The 22,661-nt window shown below is 34.1% G+C and overlaps 3 protein-coding genes and 2 non-coding genes across 5 annotated transcripts; 2 read left to right on the top strand and 3 right to left on the bottom strand.

The window, feature by feature from the left end:
* The first annotated feature begins 11,656 nt into the window (after positions 1-11,656).
* On the top strand, positions 11,657-14,327 carry LOC146924693 (calcium-dependent protein kinase 34-like). Its single transcript, XM_085709636.1, has 3 exons — positions 11,657-12,175; positions 12,281-12,448; positions 12,565-14,327. Exons 1-3 carry the CDS (start codon positions 12,146-12,148, stop codon positions 12,685-12,687), a joined length of 321 nt encoding a protein of 106 aa, XP_085565762.1. The 5' UTR covers positions 11,657-12,145; the 3' UTR covers positions 12,688-14,327.
* Positions 13,165-13,468, bottom strand: LOC146924694 (signal recognition particle RNA). The gene has a single exon (XR_015013070.1).
* Positions 14,088-16,135, bottom strand: LOC146924695 (uncharacterized). The gene is made up of 3 exons (XM_085709634.1): positions 15,378-16,135; positions 15,083-15,289; positions 14,088-14,446 (listed from the first exon to the last, which is right to left on the bottom strand). The coding sequence occupies exons 1-3, from the start codon at positions 15,813-15,815 to the stop codon at positions 14,306-14,308; spliced, it is 786 nt and encodes a 261-aa protein (XP_085565760.1). The 5' UTR covers positions 15,816-16,135; the 3' UTR covers positions 14,088-14,305.
* Positions 16,136-17,658: 1,523 nt separating this feature from the next.
* On the top strand, positions 17,659-18,647 carry LOC146924696 (uncharacterized). Its single transcript, XM_085709635.1, has 3 exons — positions 17,659-17,980; positions 18,112-18,213; positions 18,310-18,647. Exons 1-3 carry the CDS (start codon positions 17,927-17,929, stop codon positions 18,520-18,522), a joined length of 369 nt encoding a protein of 122 aa, XP_085565761.1. The 5' UTR covers positions 17,659-17,926; the 3' UTR covers positions 18,523-18,647.
* Positions 18,648-18,748: 101 nt separating this feature from the next.
* LOC146924697 (signal recognition particle RNA) lies at positions 18,749-19,059 on the bottom strand. The gene has a single exon (XR_015013105.1).
* Between the last annotated feature and the right edge of the window lie 3,602 nt (positions 19,060-22,661).

Consider the following 22,661-nt stretch of genomic DNA (forward strand, 5'->3'; position numbering starts at 1 on the left):
TAGGGACCAAAAGTAGTGATTGAGAATTTTATAGGGACTAAAAGTTGAAGGAAAATTTTAGAGGGACTAATATGAAAAGTTGGTATATTTATAGGGACCAAAAACATATTTAACCCTAAAATTTATGATTTTATATAATTATTTTTTAAAAAAATATTTTAATTAATGAGAATTTGTATGGTACATGAACAATCAACGTGTTTCGATACAATGAATCAATCTTAAATAAATTATTATGTCATAAAAAATATTTAGTATATTTTAAATATAAACAAAGAAATGTATATAGTTTTGTTTTGGACTAAATACTTTTTATTTATATTTGAAACCGATGCGAGTATCCTTTAAAAAACTGTAATAATGGAATAATATTAAGTCAAATGTATTTTCTTTCAAAAAAAAAGTCAATTGTATTTAGAGTAAATAAATTTCTTTTCATATATTAAAGCAGAAGTGAGTATCATTTAAAAAATTATAATAATTAAATATCATTTATCAAAAGTTTTAGCGAATAATATTAAAAATTTATATCCTAAAAATAAAAAATTGGTAGCACTGAAAACACTATTATATTTCCATAGTCTTAATAGTGCATGTATATATTCTTTCAAGTAATAGTATAAAAAGATCGGACCTACAAGGATTGAGGCAATGTGGGTTTACGTAGCTTTTCAATTTGTAAATTTGTTTGCATAAAAATAAAATAAATCATTCAAAGTAACAACAATTAAAATAAAGCTTTGTAAAAAAAACAATTAAAATAAAGTTGAAAACAATAAAACATGAGAAAGTAGCAAAACACTTAAAATATCTCAAATGAAAAAGCATAGTTAAGAATAAGAACTATCAATCAGTCATGAACAGAGGTTCACAAAGATGTAGAGATGTGCATCTTTGTACATCTTCTTGGAGAGCAAGTGGCCTTGGGGTTTTCCAACATAACCATCATGGTAAAAGCGGGGTACTATTCTTCTGAGGTTCACAACTATCATGCTTATCATGCAACATTATTAAGGTCAGGTCTCAAGCACTTTCCTTATTGGAAAGGTTGAGTCTTTTCATACGATAAGAAATATAGATAGACATTCAAGCAGTCTTCAAGGTATTTATTTTTTCCAAGCATAAAATGTAACTCATATTAAACAAATAGTTTCATTCTCATCCTCTTTCGAGCTCAAGGAGTTTGGCAATAAAGATAAAAGTGATCGGGTTTTACTTTTAAGGATTAGAGTTTATATGGTTTGTTTAAAGGAAGCTTAAGTGAGCAACAAACTCGTTTTTAAATTTATGTGTATTATTCATTGGGATTTTGTATCTCATTAGAGTTTTGTTTTCAGAATAAGAGATTGAGTCGAAGACAGTTAATGACATTGCAAGCTATGGAGTTGATATTTTATAAGCATCACTTCATTTGATTAGGTTGATAGTTTGGAAATTAAAAGACAAATTGTCTACATAGTACTCTGATTTTTGTAGTAGTTATTTAATGCTCAGTTTTGAATATTCGTAATCATTTATGATTTTTTTCATATGTATAACAATTAATTTTTAATTTTATGAAGTTTGTTTATTAAAAGATTTATAGTTAATTTTTCGTCTATTTCTCTAGAATTATTCTCGAAATTTTCCGCTAACGTCCAATAATTACAACTATAAAATTGAACGTTACATATTTTATATAAATTTTAAATGTTAATTTCTTCTTGATTTATAATGCATGTAGTCTTAAGATTTGATTTTCATTTTAATATATTTGAATCAGGTAGTTAGAATATAAAAGGTCTTGTTTTATGGATTATTTTATACCTCATTTAGTGTTGGATCGACCCCTAGACTAGGGTTGAAAATGAGTCGAGTCTAATCGAATATGTCTGAACTCGACTCGATAAGAATTGGTTCGGCTCGAAACTCGACTAGAGTTCGAAACGAACCTTTTTTTGAACTCGAGTTCGACTCGTTTAAAATTCATGAACAACTTGGTTCGGCTCGTTAGGTTCAATTCGTTTGCTCGAATTGCAGATTTCAAAAGTTTTTTTTTCAAAAAAAATGCTTTTTTTTGGTCAAAATATATATATATATGTCTTTAACCTTTAAAAAAAAAATAATTAAATAAAGGGTCGTGTTAACTTGTGCCCTTGGGGCACATGTTCAGAAATCCTAAAAAAGAAATATTCTCTTAAATTTTGTGCATTCAACTCATTAAAACATTAAAGATTAAATTTAATGCACGCATTCCAATACATTATTTCTACATTTGGCTTCTAAACTTGTACCTTAAGGACACAAGTTAACATTTCCCTTAAATAAAAATATGAAGCATGTTGGTCTCAAGATTCAACATTGTAGCACTTTATGTAGCGTAGTAGTCAGTATTAACAATCCCAGACGGCTTCAAGCACTGCCGACTAATCATACAAACCAACACGAATCTCTTCAGCGTGTTTTGTCCTCACTCGCACGCTTACCGGGAAACTTCCCAATAGGTCACCCATCCAAAGACTACTCCAAGTCAAACATGCTTAACTGTGAAGTTCTTATGGAATAGGCTACCAAAAAGATGCCCACCAGCAGGAGCCGCTCATTGTCATGTCTTGTGCACCGGCGACCACTCCCCGCCCTCGTCAGCCTTGGGTGTTACATGCCCACCAGCTTCCGCTTGGTTCGTCCCCGAACCACATCGTACTGGGAGAGGTCTGCTCTGATACCATTTGTAACAATACCAGACGACTTCAAGTATTGTCGACTAACCCTACAAACCAACATGAGTTTTTTCAGCATGTTTTGTCCTCACTCGCACGCTTATCGGGAAACTTCCCAGTAGGACACTCATCCACATCCAAAGACTACTCCAAGTCAAGCACGCTTAACTGTGAAGTTGTTATGGAATGGGCTACCAAAAAGAAGATGCATCTTGTGGATGTAGTTAGTGCCAAACAATTCTTATAAGCCTTCCTTCAACCATGTAGTCTCATACCTACACGACCTCAGAATCCCTCTCATTCCGATGTGATTCAGTTCGTCTAGAAGTTGTCGGGAGCCGCTCATTGTCATGCCTTGTGCACCGGTGACCACTCCCTGCCCTCGTCAGCCTTGGGTGTTACACCGTATACTACCATTATAGGTTTATATTGCATTGGTCATGTACTGCGCTTATATATATATATATATATCGAGCTGGTTCATGAACCAAACGAGTCTAATCATACTCAGTTCAAGTTTAACTTATTTAATTTTTAACTCAAGTTCGACTCATTTGGTTCATGAACCAAGTTCAACGAATCAATTATCGAATCGAGTATTGAGTTATTTTCGAGTTGGTTCGGATTATTGTCAGCCCTACCCGAACAAAACGAAAGCCAATCAAAGACTTATATAGACTCAAGACGTGTGCGATAAGAGTAAAGAAGTTAATAGAGAAATTTTTGATAATTAGAGTGATTCCAAAAACTAAACTGTAAGTAAATTTTCTGTTTAAGAAAGACTTTGTTACATTTGAAAATGTTTTGTTTGAACTTATCGTATTACATTTAATTTCGATTTTAAATATAAACAACTCAAATTTAACTTCTATTTTAAATATAAACAACCCAAATTTAAGTGTAGTCATCTAAAATATAACCAATTATCCATTCTCATTGCAACAAAATACAACTTGCTATTGTATAACCAAATTCTTCCACCTAAATGAACGTCTTTTTCTTTTGTTACTCTCTATAAGAAAAAAAAAACGTTCATTCTCATTAAGTGGAAGAATTAGTTTTGGAGTACTTAGCTGTTGATTAAGACATAGTACGGTCGCAAACCATACTTTGTAATTTTTAGCTTCTACATTTGTTTGTGGCAAACTGGGCATCTCATTCCTTTTATCCCATAAAAATTAGAAAAATCAAATTTAAACTTACAGAAATCAAACATGAAACCTTTTAGGTTATCGGATACTTGCAATCAAATAATAATGCATTCCTTACCAAAAAAAAAAAGTACCGTAAAAAAAATTATGAATAACCGTGTATTTATCCCACAAAAGAGACAGAAAGACTTGGCCTTATTGTCGAAGTTTAATTGCAAAGTCAGTGCACCTGTTATAGAAAAAATCATGTACCATCGTATGCCAAATCCATGTGATATGTGATACAGGAACCTTCATAAAAAAGGAATATGTCACTTAAGCAATGTAAAACCCCTTCCCTTTGCGGCTAATGTCCTAGTAACACGCAAAATTGCCCCGACGTACCACTCCATGTTTGAATCTTCAAGTTCTCCATTCTGCAATACTAATCTAGAAATTCTTGTAAAAAATAGTAATCGAAAAATCTATTTTATGGATTTATATTGCATAATAGAGAGTCTAGAGATTCAAACTTGGAGTGGTAGAGCTAAGTGAGTCGGGGCAATTTGTGTGATGGGACATAGCTGCAAGACTTTACAAAGGAAAGGAGTTTAACATTGCTCAGTATCATAGTCACCACTCTGTTGCAGCTCACAAACACAAATGTGTTGCGGGGCTTTGTTTTTGATTGGAGCATGCTTGTTGTTTTTTGGATTTCCAAACTGTTGTATTTGGATTTCCAAATTCTAATATCTAGCAAAGTTGTTACTAGGTTGAGTCACGACCAGGTCGCTCTCTTTAAGACGTTTCGTGGCACTACCTAAAATTGTGCAAGGTAGACTATCAACCACGCCGCCTCCAGGATAAAACAAGTCCAGTGATGTATGTAGTTTTGCATCAAACAAGATAAGTATTTGTATCGTCTCCACAGGGATTAGTGCGATATCAAGGATAGTTTAACATCAAATATCATTCCAAGTATTAAGAGTGCTTGTTTGTTTGAATTTTAACTAGCTAAACTAAATTGCAGAAAGTAAAAGTTGAGATTAATAAGGCTTGAAACTTGTTAGGAGTAGAGTTCCTTAACCAAGCATCACACATAACCTAATGATCCATACGAATTCTAGCTTTATAACCAAAATTATCACAATCAATTCTAAACTATCCTTCGTGTCCAAAGCGATATAATTAACTCTAAGGTATCGTTTAAACATTCGTGTCCAAATCCCTTAAACGATAACAAAGTCGATTGGATAACTTAATCGACCGTGTCCAGCCTGATTAAGTATCCGAAAGCATTAAACTCTTGATTATGGTGATTATCAAAGATTAACAAACTTGTCAAGAATGAAATAACCTAAGATAGATTGCTACTCTAGCTCTAGATTCAAGAGTTTGTGTCCAAAGCATCTTGAATCTCATTGAAAGCATTAACACAAGAATAACAACAATATTGAATATAAATTGCTAGAACACTTGCAAGATCAAAAGATTACATGTTTACAAGTATCAAGTACCTCTCATCCCAACAAAGGGTATTTAGCTACACATCATCATGGAAGCCTTGCAAGGATGAATTGAAAAGGAAGGAACCATTACACCTTGTGATGTCTCGACAAAGGAATAAGAATCCAACTTCCAAAATCACTCTCACTCTATATGATCTACCCTATTTCTCTCTATGAAATTACAATGAAAAGCTAAGCTAAAACTAAGAGAGAAACTAAAAATTAATTCTAATGGAATAACGATGGGTGTTTTATAGCCTCTGCCCTGCCTGAACTCGCAGATGCGAGCTACAACACTCGCAGATGCGAGTTGCTTCTCTGGACCAATGCAAAGCTGCCACGTCATAAATGAGGGGGTCAAACCGCCCTAACTCGCAATTGCGAGTAAGGGAGCTCGCAGTTGCGAGTTGCTCGCATTTGGAACTCGCAGTTGCGAGTTTGAGTGCGAGCGGCTTGCCACCTGGATCAGCTTCTGCCCAAATAGTGTTTTTCCATGGTTTTGGTCTTTAATCAGTGTCTTGAGGCTAATTTCTGCACAAAAGGATAGAGTAAGATATATAAAGCGTAATAAGGCATTTAACACTTATTTCTCGGCTTTTCCTTCGATAACTTGTAAAACAAGTAACAAAAAGTGTATGAAATATAACATGAAAATAACACTTCTTGGCACTTATCAAACTCTCCCCAACTTAACTCTTTGTTTGTCCTCAAACAAAAGATTGAAAATCAAACAAGTAAATTACAAGACACAAGTACACAAGGCTTTGAAAACATCTTAAAATGAATGATTTAAAAGTGAATGCGCGGGCAAGTTTAAATTTCCAACTAATCTAAAATTCTACTACTAACATGAGATGAGTCCTAAGTACAAAGTTCATGTCAAACATTTCAAAACAATAATATATTTATTTACGAACCACACCTAACACACTTCTATGAAAGTAGATAAACAATTGAAATCAAATAAACGAGGGTTATGAACACACATCCGGAAATCAGGTTAACATTCCAATCAAGTTATGTGTCCATCCAAATATCATTTCAAAAAGGCATAAAAACATGGATCAAAAGGTCTTTGAGGGTTATAACTTGGCTTGGCTATAAAAGAAATGTCATATGTGGGGCAATTGAAATCAAAAAGCCTATCAAAGAGGAACATTCCTTGTATCAACCATTAAAATTCACAATCTTATCTACCAATCATTACAAACCCTTGGTGCTTAAACATGACAAACTTTGATCTTGACAACTTATTCTCTTTTTGGATTTTTCTTTCTTTTTCTCTTTTTCTTTTTCTTTTCATGTACACATTGCTTTTCTTTTCTTTTTGTATTTACAACACCGTGTTGTCTTGATCAAAGATAAAATTACACCATTGTACTTGACATAAGATTTACATCTACCTTCTCTCCCCAACTTGAATCAACAAATACCCTAATTAAATGTTACTCTACTCTAAGGCAAAAGGGACAAGTAACATTGAAATTTTAGGGTTCAACAATTAAAAACATATCAGAGTCCTAAAGTGCGTCAAGAATGAACTGAATTTTGAAAAATTTAAAGGCAACTTCATCAAGCATTGTGCTTATGAATTGACAGTTCATAATTGATGACTCCGATTCATTTGGCTCAAGTGGGTTAGCAAATACTCGCTCTTCTCACAAGGTAGGCTATTTGTGGTCAAGTAAGTTTCACTCATAATCAAAAATGTGCCTTGATCACTTCCATGCCTTCACACAATTTAAAACAATTATTGGATTTAACATAAAACAACCGAGTTAATCAATGAAAGCCGGTCTCCTTGCATATGTACAAACATTAGAGATTTCCTCACTTTAGGCTAGTACTACGTGGTTCACAAACAAATAAATTATTGTAAAGAACTAAATGAAATGAAATTTGCACAAAGTACTCGTTCCATATTCGAGTAAAAACCTAGAAAAACTGGAAACTTATACCTTGGCTTTGCGCTTTTGATCACAACTATGAATCATTATCAATCATCTGAGAATTGAAATTTAAGCAAGAGTGATACAAAAGAAACTTCCACAATAAAATGAAGTACTAAATTAACCAAAAGTGCTAACACATTATTTTAACTAACAAAAGACAACTATATACAATACTAATATGAATACTAACATCACGATACTAATTAAAAACAATAGTCGTCACACACCATTATCCAAAAAATGATTAAAACTGCCCAAACTGCAGCTACTCGCAGTTGCGAGCAGCTTTACTCGCAGTTGCGAGCTAAGAGGCAGTCAAAATGGTCAATGACCAATTTACTCGCAGTTGCGAGCTGTTTCACTCGCCATTGCAAGTTGAGACAGTTTAGAATTCTGCTCTCTGCTTGTTTCTTCTATTGGATGTGTTGATGCATGCACATGACTTCTAAACTTATTATGCATTAAAAACAGTAAATAAACTTACAAAATTGGGTTGCCTCCCAACAAGCGCTTGTTTAACGTCGTTAGCTCGACGCCTTTTTCGTTAGGGTGGCCAAAACGAGACGGACAACACATCATCTTTTGAAACCCTACGCCTTGGGAGGAATTCCATGAACTTTAAGTACAACTGATGTGGAGTCCATGACCTCCTTAACTTTGATTTATTGAACAAGGTGCAAATTTCATCAATGACCCGATCGATTTTTACCTTGTTCACTTTCTTCCCCCTTGCCTCCATTAAGTCTTTCTTGCTTAGTAACCGTTCCTTTTTCTCTACCACCTCTATCACTTCTCCATCATCAACAATTTTGGCCTCCTCAGAATCTGACCGTTCTTGAGGAAGTTCTATTTCAAGTGGTGGCTCTATTTCTTTCATTATATATTCCTCAAGTTCAACAAGACCTTTTCCAACAATCTCTCCATCATGAGTGGATTGAATGTTGAATTGGTTCTCCATGATTTGTGCTTGCATCATCTCCAACTGTAATGATAAATTCTTCAATCTCTGGTTGGTATTTTGCATGTTTATCATGGATTGTTGCATGAAGATGTTCAAAGTATTTTCTATCACCGAATATCTCTCATCTTCATAAGAACGTTGCTGATACTGTTGATAGGATTCATACTCGGGTGGAATATAGAAGTTGCTATAACCATGATCAGCCATGATTTTGTCTAGGTGATGATCCTGAAACGGAAATAACTTACAAGAAATTTTTCTTTGTTTATCAAAGAGGGGTTAGTACAAACAACTATCAAATAAAGAAAAATATTTACGGAATATGTACGAATACTTAAAACGATAAATCAATCGTTCTATCTATGATATCTATACACCAATCCCCGGCAACGACGCCATTTTGATGTATGTAGTTTTGCATCAAACAAGATAAGTATTTGTATCGTCTCCACAGGGATTAGTGCGATATCAAGGATAGTTTAACATCAAATATCATTCCAAGTATTAAGAGTGCTTGTTTGTTTGAATTTTAACTAGCTAAACTAAATTGCAGAAAGTAAAAGTTGAGATTAATAAGGCTTGAAACTTGTTAGGAGTAGAGTTCCTTAACCAAGCATCACACATAACCTAATGATCCATACGAATTCTAGCTTTATAACCAAAATTATCACAATCAATTCTAAACTATCCTTCGTGTCCAAAGCGATATAATTAACTCTAAGGTATCGTTTAAACATTCGTGTCCAAATCCCTTAAACGATAACAAAGTCGATTGGATAACTTAATCGACCGTGTCCAGCCTGATTAAGTATCCGAAAGCATTAAACTCTTGATTATGGTGATTATCAAAGATTAACAAACTTGTCAAGAATGAAATAACCTAAGATAGATTGCTACTCTAGCTCTAGATTCAAGAGTTTGTGTCCAAAGCATCTTGAATCTCATTGAAAGCATTAACACAAAAATAACAACAATATTGAATATAAATTTCTAGAACCATAACTTGCAAGATCAAAAGATTACATGTTTACAAGTATCAAGTACCTCTCATCCCAACAAAGGGTATTTAGCTACACATCATCATGGAAGCCTTGCAAGGATGAATTGAAAAGGAAGGAACCATTACACCTTGTGATGTCTCAACAAAGGAATAAGAATCCAACTTCCAAAATCACTCTCACTCTATATGATCTACCCTATTTCTCTCTATGAAATTACAATGAAAAGCTAAGCTAAAACTAAGAGAGAAACTAAAAATTAATTCTAATGGAATAGTGATGGGTGTTTTATAGCCTCTGCCCTGCCTGAACTCGCAGATGCGAGCTACAACACTCGCAAATGCGAGTTGCTTCTCTGGACCAATGCAAAGCTGCCACGTCATAAATGAGGGGGTCAAACCGCCCTAACTCGCAGTTGCGAGTAAGGGAGCTCGCAGTTGCGAGTTGCTCGCAGTTGCAAGTTTGAGTGCGAGCGGCTTGCCTCCTGGATCAGCTTCTGCCCAAATAGTGTTTTTCCATGGTTTTGGTCTTTAATCAGTGTCTTGAGGCTAATTTTTGCACAAAAGGATAGAGTAAGATATATAAAGCGTAATAAGGCATTTGACACTTATTTCTCGACTTTTCCTTCGATAACTTGTAAAACAAGTAACAAAACGTGTATGAAATATAACATGAAAATAACACTTCTTGACACTTATCATCCAGCTACAACTGTGCGGTTAACTATTGCACCGTAGAAAACCGTTCGAGAATTACACCTTCAAATATGGTACTAAGACCACTCTTTAATACTGAAACCACTTTAATATGGTATTATTACCATTCTATTATGGTGCTAAGACCACTCAAATATGGTGTTTCCACCATTCTAACCTTAATTTCTCCAAAGTATCAATATGGCACTATGACCACTCAAATATGGTGTTACCACCATTTCTCCTCAAATAAAAATATTGAATAATTTTTATATACCGTTAAGATCATTCTTGATTCCGACGGGACATTGTTTATTCCAAATAGGGACTATGATCTTAAAAGTACTCTTTATTCCGAAGGGACATATATTATCGAAGGGACTATGAACTTAAGACCACTCTTAATTCCGAAGGGACATTAAACCGAAAAGGGATTATGGTCTTAAGAACACTCTTAATTCCGAAGGGACAGAAAGGAGTAGAAAAAGGAGAAGGACTTGTTAAACAAGTCGAAGGAGGGAGAAGAGATGAAAGACTCGTCAACACAAGTCAAAAAAGGGAGAAGAGAGAAAGAGTTCCCGACAACTCAATGAAACTCTTTGGTGTGTGGAATGTACTGTGTGAGCTCTCTATTTATAGAAAAGATTCACAACTAATAAGTGAGAAACTTTGGGAACAAGTAATACATTACTTTGTCATTAAGTAATTCACATATTAGATCTAGTACAAAAATATCTTAATTGAGTACCAAAATATATTATATTTAGTACAAAAATATATTATATTATGTATCAAAATATATTTCAGATCAAGCACTAAAATATATTAGATTGCCTACCCAAATATTTCAGATTGTGTTCCAAAAATATTTTAGTAAAACTTGGGAACTAAGAAAGCACTTTCTCTAATAATGATTAAATTAATTATTTAATTTATCATTTCCAAATAATAAAGTGCTTATGTACCCCCATTAATTATAGGAACACCCCCACTATATAAACACTACTAATGTATGTGTTCCATCCGATGTGGGACTTCCACTTTTTTCAATTCACACAACACTAGTTCTACCCAACATGGGAATTTGTGTTTAGTCTTTTTGCTCAATTTCCACACATGTTCCAACAATGCTTCTCTTGCACAACATTTGTGCAAGTTTGTATATCTCTAAGCCAGAGAGGAGCAGGGATAAAAATGCTAGGGGACCAAGTCCAAGGAGCAAAATCTTATTAAATAAGTAATTGCATAAATACAATATGTATAAAAAAAACACTAAACTAATATTTTCTTGTTTGTTAATTTTTTTATAACTATAATAAGTATGAGAGGTGTTAATTAGTAAGTATTTGGCAATATCATAGAGAGAGATAGAGAGATGGAGGGAGAGAGCAAAAACACCCTTGTAAAAACATAGAAAAAATAGTAGCACATATTCTATATATTCTATGTGTAGCTTTTAAGGAATCTTATATATAAAAGTTGTTAAATCTATTAAGCAAGCCAAAAAAGTTGTTAGAAACTTCCTAATTTTTGCCTTTCTTTTTTGTTGAAAAATGATCTTATATTTTATATATTCTTATCGACTATATCTATTATCTATCTATCTACTTCTTCCACCTATTATCTATATTAAAGTAAGGTTATTCTTATTACATCAAAATCTTAATGTGGGCATAAGTTTCATGGGCTGGTAAGATCTTTTTTGACAGGTGACCAGTTTAAAGATATTGTTGGTAGTGCATATTACATTGCACCTGATGTGTTGAAGAGGAAATATGGACCAGAAGTAGACATTTGGAGTGTTAGTGTCATGTTTATATTCATTCACTCACTTAATTTTTAATCTACTTCTTAATAGAACAAATAGCTTTCCACTTGACTTGATTTTATGTCTGCTTAATATGAAACTGAAACTAAGATTTGGTTTTGACAGAATCTGAAAATGAGATATTCAATGCCATCCTAAGAGGACATGTTGACTTTTCTAGTGATCCATGCACTGCTTGAATTCAATTATTATGTTTACATGGTTCCCAAATTAACTTGACTTCACCCCCGTCAATTGGTGTAATCGAAATTCTAACATAGTACTTATTTTGTGAAAAATAGATCATCCGTGGATCAAGGAAGACGGAGAAGCACCAGATACACCTCTTGAGTCTTGACAATGCAGTGCTCAATAGGCTCAAACAGTTTAGAGCAATGAACCAATTCATGAAAGTTGCTCTAAAGGTAATTTTGCTTATAATCAAATCTTAGGTGTAATTCATTTTACTATTTCCCCACTAAGATTGTATTGAACTTAACAGTATACTAATAAAATTTACATATGGACAGGTTATTGCTAGCTGCTTATCAGAGAAAGAAATCATGGGATTGAAGCAGATGTTTAAGGGTATGGACACCGACAACAGTGGAACCATTACAATTGAAGAGCTCAAGCAAGGGCTTGCAAAACAAGGAACTGGACTGAGTGAACAAGAAGTTAAGCAATCAATGGAAGCTGTAAGTTATCTCCTTCCTTCGATTTTTTCGGTTACTGCATGGCAAAATAACTTCTGCCAAAACGAAGCTTCTCCACTATGATTACTTAATGATTTTTGTGTATGTGCAAATTACAGGCAGACGCTGATGGTAATGGAATCATTGACTACGACGAGTGTAGAGTTCATCACAGCAACTATGCACATGAACCGATTGAACAGAGAATAACATGTTTATACTGCCTTTCAATACTTCGATAAAGATAACAGCAGGTAAAGAAAATTAAATAAATCCGTAAAACCAACATGGTTGGATATATATTTACCCCTCCTTTGGATGCTAATTGTGTCAAATCTTTTGATCTCACTGATTTTCCGTGATTAGGTACATTAACATTGAAGAACTAGAGCAAGCTCTTCATGAGTATAACATGTGCATTGTTAACTCTGTAAATTTGATAAAAAAATACTTATATTTATATTTGAATATGTTTACACTTTTGATTATTCTGGCAAGAAAATAGGCATGTATATTTAGTTAACTGTCAGCCACCTCCAAAATGGTGAATTGCCAACCTAATTTTTGAATAGTAAACTGTAAAACTTAAGAGATGCAATACAAAATTACTCGGAACATACATATAGATAACAGACCTCAGCACACTGTCACAACTCACAAAGCAAAATCACAAGCCATATTTATTTTGCCTCAAATATGATGGGAGAGACAAAAAGCAAAAAAGTGATGGTTCAATGTGCTAGGCTCACCAGGCTATATGGGCTGAGAGCACAGCGGCCTGTGATCCCTCCACTGTCAAGAGAAGGAGGTGTACACTGCTCTGTGAAACCAGCCTCATGCGGATCCCTCCATTCTAGTGACCGGGAGACCTGAGCCTTCGCCCAGGTCCCACAGCCCAACTCTCAACTTGGAGTGGGCAGGCCAGCATAGTGCACCCTACAGCTCAACCTGCTAAGCAACCAGCCATGTTCCATCACCTTGATGCTCCCACATGGGTTACAAGTTGGTGTTATTCAACTCAGCGAACAGTTGGCTGTGTTGGAAGGTTATAAACCATTGCATATTCTATGTTCTAAACAATGTGGGACATTTTATTGCTCCAAAGACAGTTAGTGGTCTTATGTTGGAAATATGCATGTCACATGTCATATGCAATATTTAATTCATGCTTAGCCACTTTCAGTATAATGCATAATTATAAAATGATTTATGAGCTTGTTTATAGTGCCGTGTATATTTGACTGACTCTTAATCAAGTCAAATGACAGCTTCAATGTGTGAACAAATCTTTCGATAATCATAACTTTGCCGAAGCCTTGAAAAATGTCTCTTGTGCCTTTTCTGTCAAAGCAATATTTTAGTCTTACACAGATTATTCTCTCGGACACACATACATTCTTTTATGTAGCACAGACGTGGACACGTCGACGCCGATAATAACTTGAAAAAAATGACATAATTCAATGTAATCATATGTGTCGGTGTTGTGTCGCACATGAGTATATGTGTTTCATAGATTCTTCCAAAGTAAGAATATTGTAAAAACATACAACTCTTCTATAGCTGTGAAGCACAGCTATAGTAATACATAATTAATCCAACTATGCAGTCAACTCTCTAGACAGATTATTAAACTGATAGATGGTATAAAAAAATACTTCCATTCATTAAGTTCAAAGAATGTTGAGATAGTACATACCAACTTGTTTACAAAAAAATGTAAGGGATGTACAAATATAAATTGGTTCTAGTGTCAACCAAATGCTGCTACAACTAAAAACAGAAGACTTTTCCAAACTAAATCAGAATATAAACAAAAGTGATCAGTCCCCAAGGAATCAATTAAACATTTTGATTCTTCTACACCAACTTGTAGTAACAATTGTTTGCAAATATTAGAACCTCGTATCCCTTGCCACATGGACACTTGAAAGTAAGGCTTAAACTCTTATCAACCCACTCCACGCTAACAGCTTCTTCATAATCATTTCCCAATTCATCCTACAAAAACATAAATGAACTCATTCAGCATAAAAACAATTAAATCTGAAAGTCATGTATATAGTTTTAACTTGTTGTCGCCATAACTACATCGCTATTGCAGCCGCTTTTTAGAGGATTTTGAGGTCTCTACAAGGACGTCACAAACACAGTTTTACTCACATCGGTCGCATTATTCTGCGATACACGATATAGTACAAAATGTCACCAAATATCGGCCATAGTACTGCAGCGTATCCGAATTTGAACAAACCACTACTTTCCGTGATCTGTGATGGACAACTTTGCTACTTACTAGCATTAACATATATGACTATTGCTTAACTACAGAAGGGAAATTATGTGAACAAGCCAAGAAACATTCAAAACCTTCCCATAAATCCCAGATCCTACATAATTGAGTTGTTAAAATTGCTGCACATAAACTATGATTACAAATGCAACTATGATCAAATTCAATACCTTCCCATAACCCCCGGATCCTACGTGATTAAACAAGTGCAACTAGGATATACATAAAAATAAGAAAAAACTTTTAAATTTATGAGCATAACTTGGAAGTACCAATTAAAGAACCAAATACATTGAAGATTACAATAGAAAAGACAATCACAGTCGAAGATTCAAGACATGTACCTGAGATATGACTTTTTCATCTTCAGCAACAAGAGAGTCAAGAGAGTGCTCTTCTTGTTCTTGTTCTTTTTCATCTTTTTCATCTTCAGCATCAGGAGAGGGCTCTTCTTCTTCTTGCTGTTCTTTTTCATTTTCATCCTCGTCTTCCATAACTTCATCCCACACTTTCTTCATTTCTTTTAACCGATCCTTCATCCTTTTAAGCCTCTACAAAAAACAAACAAAACCCATTATTCCAAATCAAAAAAAAAAAAATATTACTTTTTTAGCAAGAAACACAAGTTTCAACACATACCATTGAATCAGATTCAGGGGTGCTTTTTTTAGCAGAGTTCAAATAACAAGCAACTGCTTCTTTAACCTCAGAAGGATCAATAACTTCAGATATGCATCTCCTGATCGGAGGCAGAGGCTGCAAAGCAGTTGACGGCCCTTTTACCGGCATGGACTGATCTGGCAAGGTGCATGGGTCAGAGACACAGCGGCTAAAAGCATTCCCACGGAGACTGAAAGGAAGTGTAATGGAGGAGAAGCCATTACGGGTGAGATTGCTTGCGTTGAAAGAATGCTTCTTGGATGATGGTTGGTCAGCAGAAGAAGATGATGGTGAACGGCGTTTGACAGTGTTGTTGTGAGTGTGATGATGAAGCATTGATGATGTTGGAATAATCATGGATTGTTTCTGTTTGTGAGGGATCAACATGGATTCTGGTTGAATCTGTAAATCACCCATTCTTCTGAATTGTTTTTAGATTTGAATTCGAATTTTGGTTGTAAAGTAAGTGTGAGTGGCAAAGAGTTATGAAAAAGGAGGGAAGGTTTTTGAGTATATATATAGGAGAAGATGGGATATGAAGATTTGTTGAGGTTTTCAAGGGTAACTGATTTTGGTAGGATGGGACTTAGGAGAGTTTGTTTGCAGTTACACATTTGTAGGATATATAAGCTCAACCAAATAATCACATTAATCTCTCTATATATATAGTATCATAGAATTAATATTCTTATTTATTATTGTATATGCAATTTAATCCTTTTTTTTTTTTTTCTTTCTGTCCTCAAAATCCAATCAAAATGTTTAAAAGAAAAGAAGTTTTACATGATTTGTATTTGAGAGATATACAACTTGAACCAAAATGGATTCTGGCTGGTCATGAATTTTTTTACCCCTTCTGTCCACAGCCTGTGAACATCTTCGTACAAACTGATAATGGTAAGTCCTCTTCAATTGTACACCGAGACAAATCCAGTAACCTCAATTTGTTTAGCTTTGTAATTGCATTCTACAGTTTTTCTAATCTACTGAAGTTTACAAGAATTTCAAGTCCTTCTAGGCCATCCAATGTAGTGATATATCCCCAAAATTTCAACCAATTAAGCGTATAATTCTAATATTAATCAACAAATCAATATTGTGGCAGTGGTTTCAAAGTTGGTTTCTAACTTATTTATCAAATAAAAGTAAATAAATTTGTATCATTAACATAAGACTTCTTTTAAAATGGATGACAGATATATACATCATGTTTTCCAGCATCCAATCTTATAGGAAGTTTTTTGGTTCTTACGAGTTTAGCGGCAAACTCATACACACCAAATGATGATGAGAAGTGGAAACTGCATAGCATCTCAACACACTAAGTGCCTGTGTGAAGAAGGGTCCATTTTCGAAGAACAAAAACAAAACTGTCGTTGAATAAGGTGCATATAGTGAATATGTGAAGTTCCTGCTTCAATGAATGAAACAGACCAAAGCATTATCAAATCGGTACTTTTAGTAACACTCCTTCAATCTCTTTTCATTTGACAATTGAATAATATGTCAAATGACAATTGGCAAAAAAGAATGCACCATTGACTCACTCAGTTCATATCAAAGATTATTCATGCACCACAATATACAAAATTGTTGGAATATATCAACAACTAATAATATCTTTGATATTTTGTCAAATAACTTAGATTTATCTTCTATGTATTTCACCTGAAACCATTTACAATTCATTACATGATACAAATATCTCAGTTTGCCAAATCCATGTCCAAGTCATTACTCAATACAAATAGCTGACTTTCCAAATTGACCTGAGACAATTCATTACTAATACATCATGTAAACTTTCTTATAGTCTTGAAAATACTCAACTCTGCATTGTATCGACATTCAATAGCGGATTTTCAGCTGTGACTGCAAAATGACAGCAGGAGTGAGACAGATTGAGAGAGGACTAGGAGAAACCCAAACACTGTTCTAGTGTTCTAAATTACAAAAGTCTAGAGGAATTAACATCCAAGTAAACATAATGAACATCTCAATCAGGAAATATCATATTTGTTCTCTAAAAATTGAATAATTACTTAGACGTTGTTTGAATAAACAATTTAGTTAAGTTCTTATCATATAACTGTATGTTTGATTCCACAATTGGTGGAGCCAAAATTGATTTTCGAGGTGTAATATTGATTTTGACATGTTTCGTTGTTCATAGTCAATAGTCTCCAAAATTGTTTGAAGACTGAAATTGGAGCCTTTTATTTTAAAATTTATTTTACACTCAAACTTGTTCAATCCACTTTTTCACCCGATGACCAATCAAAGTTTATCATATCCCCACCCACCATTCCACCCTTTATATCCTCCCCTTGTCCGGTTCAAACAAAATCAAGGCAATGATATGGTGAGTGTCTGTGTGAACTGTGAAGGGTCTATTTCAGAAGAATGAAACTAAATAGTAGTTGAATAAAATACATACGGTATGTGAAGTTCCTGCTTCAAAAGAATGAAACAGCCAAAAAAAAAAAAACATCAAATAACACTCATTCAACCCCTTTCAATCTAGCAATATGGAGTATTATTTCACACTCTTCAGTTCTTTAATGACAATTGGCAAAAGAAAAGTATAGCACTATTGAGTCACTCAATTGAATTCAATTTATTATGTTTACATGGTTTACAAATTAATTTGACTTCACCCTCGTCAGTTGGTGTAATCGAAATTCTAACGTAATACTTCTTATGTGAAAAATAGATCATCCGTGGATCAAGGAAGGATACACCTCTTGACAATGCAGTGCTCGATAGGCTCAAACAGTTCAGAGCAATGAACCAATTCAAGAAAGTTGCTCTAAATGTAAGTGGTGCTATTTTGCTTATAATCAAATCTTAGGTGTAATTCATTTTACTATTTCCCTACTAACATTAAGACGAAACTTGCTTGTCTGTGCAGGAAGGTCGGATTAACTACGATGAATTTGTTGCAATGATGAACAAAGGAAACCCAGAAGCACATACCAAGAAGGGTCTATGGGAAGATTCAACAGAGATGGTTATCTCTTTAAGCATTTTGTGTTTTTATAAATTCCAGATGTTAATGAGTGAAAAACCAGTCTGTGTAAAGCTTGGGAGTTGTTTGGTTGGTAAGGGAATGGGTGAGGAATGAGCAAAGGTGAAAACAAACAAAATATAAGATCATGTAACATATCTTATATTGTAATTGATTTTTTTTTTGAGGGAATTATATTGTAATTGATGTTCAGTTAGGAATAAATCAAAAGAATTTTTATATATTGCCTCCCATTCTATAAATAATAGACCTAAGTATCTTTTGATCATTAGACTCACAAAGCAAAATCACAAGCATATGATGAAAGAAGAGACAAGGAAAAAAAAATTATGGTTCACTAGGCTAGGCTCACCAGGCCATATGGGCCGAGAATACAGCGGCCTGTGATCCCTCCACTGTCAAGAGAAGGAAGTGTTCACTGCTCTGTGAAACCAGCCTCATGCGGATCCCTCCATTCTAGTTCCCTCTAGACTTGGAGTGGGCAGGCCAGGACTCTCAACTTGGAGTCGGCAGGCCAGCATAGTGTACCCTACAGCCCAACCTGTTAAGGAAGGTTAAGAAGACACAGCCATGTTCCATCACCTTACCTTGATGCTCCCACATGGGTTACAAGTTGGCGTTAATCAACTCAGAAAACAATTGGCTGTGTTGGAAGCTTATAAACCATTGCATATTCTATGTTCTAAACGATGTATATTGGTCTTGAGTCCCAAACATTCATGTCACATCATATGCATACTTAGTTTAGTTCATATTTATCCACTCTTTTCATAAAGTATAATTATACAATAATTTATCATGTTTATAGTGGCATATATATATATATATATATATACTTGCTGGCTCTTAATGATGTCAAATGATTCAGCTTCACCACAGAAATTAACCTGGCCTCAAGCTAGTTATGTGAACAAATCTTTAGATAATCTTAACTTTGCTAAACGCTTAGAAAATTTAACTAATACATCTTCTTCAATAATCTAGTGGCTTTGAATCCTTCAAAGACATTCCTACAGTCTTCCAAAGTACTTTTGATTATGGTGTAAAAGCATATAACTGTTCTAGATGTGAACATCTTCCTGCAAGCTGATCATGGTATTGTCCTCTTCAATTGTAGACCAAGACAAATCCAGCAACCTCAATTTGTTTAGCTTTTGTAATTCCATTTAGCAGTTTTTTGAGGCTACTAATTAAAGTGCTCTAGAATTTCAGTTCCTCTTAAGCTTTCCAATTGAGTGATTGTCATTAAATTCCCATCAATCAAACGTAGAATTCTAAGCTGGCCCTCATTCTTTGAGTCTCAATAATCAGTTAGTAGCAAGCAACTAATAAAAATTTCATTTCATGTTTTGGACCATCCAATTTTATAGGAAGTATTCACGAGATGCCACCGAAAGAGGCACAACATGCTAGCTTCTTCACATCACATGATCTTGTCCTTATGATCACAATGCATTAAAAGACGAAAAAGAATCATTATATAAGCTTGTTATTATGTGCCACATTCACAAAGCACCTTGCTCAGACAAATAATGGATTCATTATTTCGTGCATAATAGTCTTGAGTATCAAATATGTATGTAACATCATGCATATTCAAATTATTCAGCTTCACCATTTCATAATTTGCTGAAGGCTTGAAAAATGTCTCATATATTTTTTCCTCAATATTCTAGTGGTTTTGAATTCTTCAATATGTCAAAGCTATCTTATAGTCTTACATAGATTTTCCTCTTAAAGACAATGGAAGCATTCACGAGATGCCACCGAGAGAGGCACAACATTACTTGTTCAGTCACATGATCTTGTCCTTCTCACAATTCATTAAAAAGACAAGACAAGAAGTTATGCTATATATAGGCTTTGTTATTCTCACATTCGCAAAGCTCTTTCGTTTTCATCATAATGGTTGCTCCAATAATTTCGTTTGCAAAGGCTACTACTACCATAAACATTTATATATAACTAACATAAAAATTAAAAATTGAAATTGAAAAGAAAAAAATGAAGTTTTTCTTTTGTTCTTAAGAGCGTATCGACAAACGTCTCATACATACTAATGATGAGAAGTGGTGAATTACGGGTTCGAATTTAAGTCATGCAACGCAAGGGACTGATCCAAAAACTTTGATTAGTGGAGACAAAATAATGATACAATCATTACTTCTTTTTTCAAGGGATATAATCATTACTAAATATAAGAGACTGCAAAACTATATCATTTTATATAAAAAAAAATTTGAAGACACCTAAACATCTCTAAATTATTTTTCTCTAATGGCTTCATATTTTGAAAATATTGTTTACTTTTTTTTTCAACATTGTGAACAAACAATCATTCAATAACTTATCTCTAATATCGTGTTGCTTTTTACAAATAAAATTACAAAAAAATTGTTCGATAATATTTTGTCAGGGCTACAGTTAATTTTAATGGAAAATTAATAAAATAAAATTACCCACATCTCTTAACAAAATAAAAGAGTAAGTAGGTGCAGGTGCCACCCAGGGCCGGATCTTAGGGGTGCAAACAGCTCAATGGAGCTGGGTCTCTCCAAAGTATGGGACTAAAAAAAAAATTATAGTTCAGTAGTATTATTAAGTACTACCCCACTAATAATAATGTTACTTTTGCGGCGAGTTGTCATGTCGTTACACTTATATACCGTTCTGAATCTATCATTAAAGAGTTCTTATGACAATCTATAATTATTGTTGGTTTGAAATTGTACAATGTAATTTATTTATTTTCATCTCAAAACGAATACAAACCATTCATTTGTGTCAGGTTTCTCATGTATACGGTAGTGATTTTTACCTTTGGGTGTACTGCATATATACGACACCTTATATTTATCTTTTAAAAAATTTAAATAGAACATTGTTCTTTTAAAAAATAAATACGTTTTTAATTTATCACGATCTCTTTTCACTTACAGAGTCGAGCCTCCGGATTCGTAGGAACGGCCATGGTGCCACCAATGCTTGAACCTCATTCGTCCTTGATCTTTACATATCAAATGTTTTTTCAGTCTTTCACCATTAAGTTGTAAACAATATTAATCGGTATTATTTTCCTAGGCAAATTGTTCGGTTACAAGTAGACGTCTTTTTTGTTTTATTTTTTTAGCAAAAGAAGCAAACAACATCTGTTTACTCATGAATACGTGCTATTTGAAATTTAAAACGGTAAACATTTTGGTTGCATCAAGAAAACATCTGTTGGCAATATATACGTGATTGATATATTGTTTGATTAGTGAGAAGCAGCTCTTAGTTATCGATCATGCATCAATTTTATTTGGAACAGAAGCCTCCCCAGTTAGCACTTACATTATGTTTGGTGTTTGGTTGTGAAGAAAAAGTGACAAGAAAGAAATAGATGAGAAAGAGTGTGAAAGGGGGGATATGGATGAGAAAATGTTGAAAATTGACTTAAAATTTTATGATGAGTTAATGAAAACATCGCGACATGATGTTATGCAGCTGTTTTTCATGTTTTTTATTCGTCAAAAATTGTGGCAAGGTTACTTGAAGTTGAAATTGTGGCACAATTTTGCCTGCAGTTGGCAACAATATAGTGTATGAGTTGCAAATTGTGGCTCGATCCAGGGTAAAAAGCTTTCATTGTATAAGCTTTCATAAATGTTAGACAATAAACCTTACATTCATCCATCAACTCAACCTCCCACACAAACAAATTTATTTTGCACCTCACATAACCTAAACACCAATACCTAACACCATATACATCATTGAAACATTTTTCTCCATGTCTAAATTAAACAACCTACAAAAACGCTTCTTAACCTCCTCCCCACCTAACAAAGACTCATACGAAAACAATGCGTTATTGTCATTTTTTATTTTCTTAGTAACATTTTCCGCAAACCATCTACCACCACTTACTTCATCACCTAGCCTTCCACCAAATAGAATCTAATCTTCTCCTCCCAACACCATTTAAAAGGTCATATTTATGTGCAAAAATATGACACTAAATCCCATCATCTTACCTCATCAAACTCCAAGACCACTTTTTATAGAAGGGCTGTTTTTTTTTTATTCCTTCAACATAAACCTCATTAATTTCTCTTTAGGTAAACACATTTTGTTCTAATGGACCAATAGATTTTATGGGCCTCTTCACTTTCACCCCACAAAATTATTTAAAAAAGAAACTCAATTTTAAGATTAAGAACGATGTTTGAAATAACTTTGAAAAAGAAGAGGAA

This window comes from Medicago sativa, chromosome 5 (assembly GCF_051527215.1).
Source record: "Medicago sativa cultivar Bolivia chromosome 5, Bolivia_mono, whole genome shotgun sequence".
Lineage (NCBI taxonomy): Eukaryota > Viridiplantae > Streptophyta > Magnoliopsida > Fabales > Fabaceae > Medicago > Medicago sativa.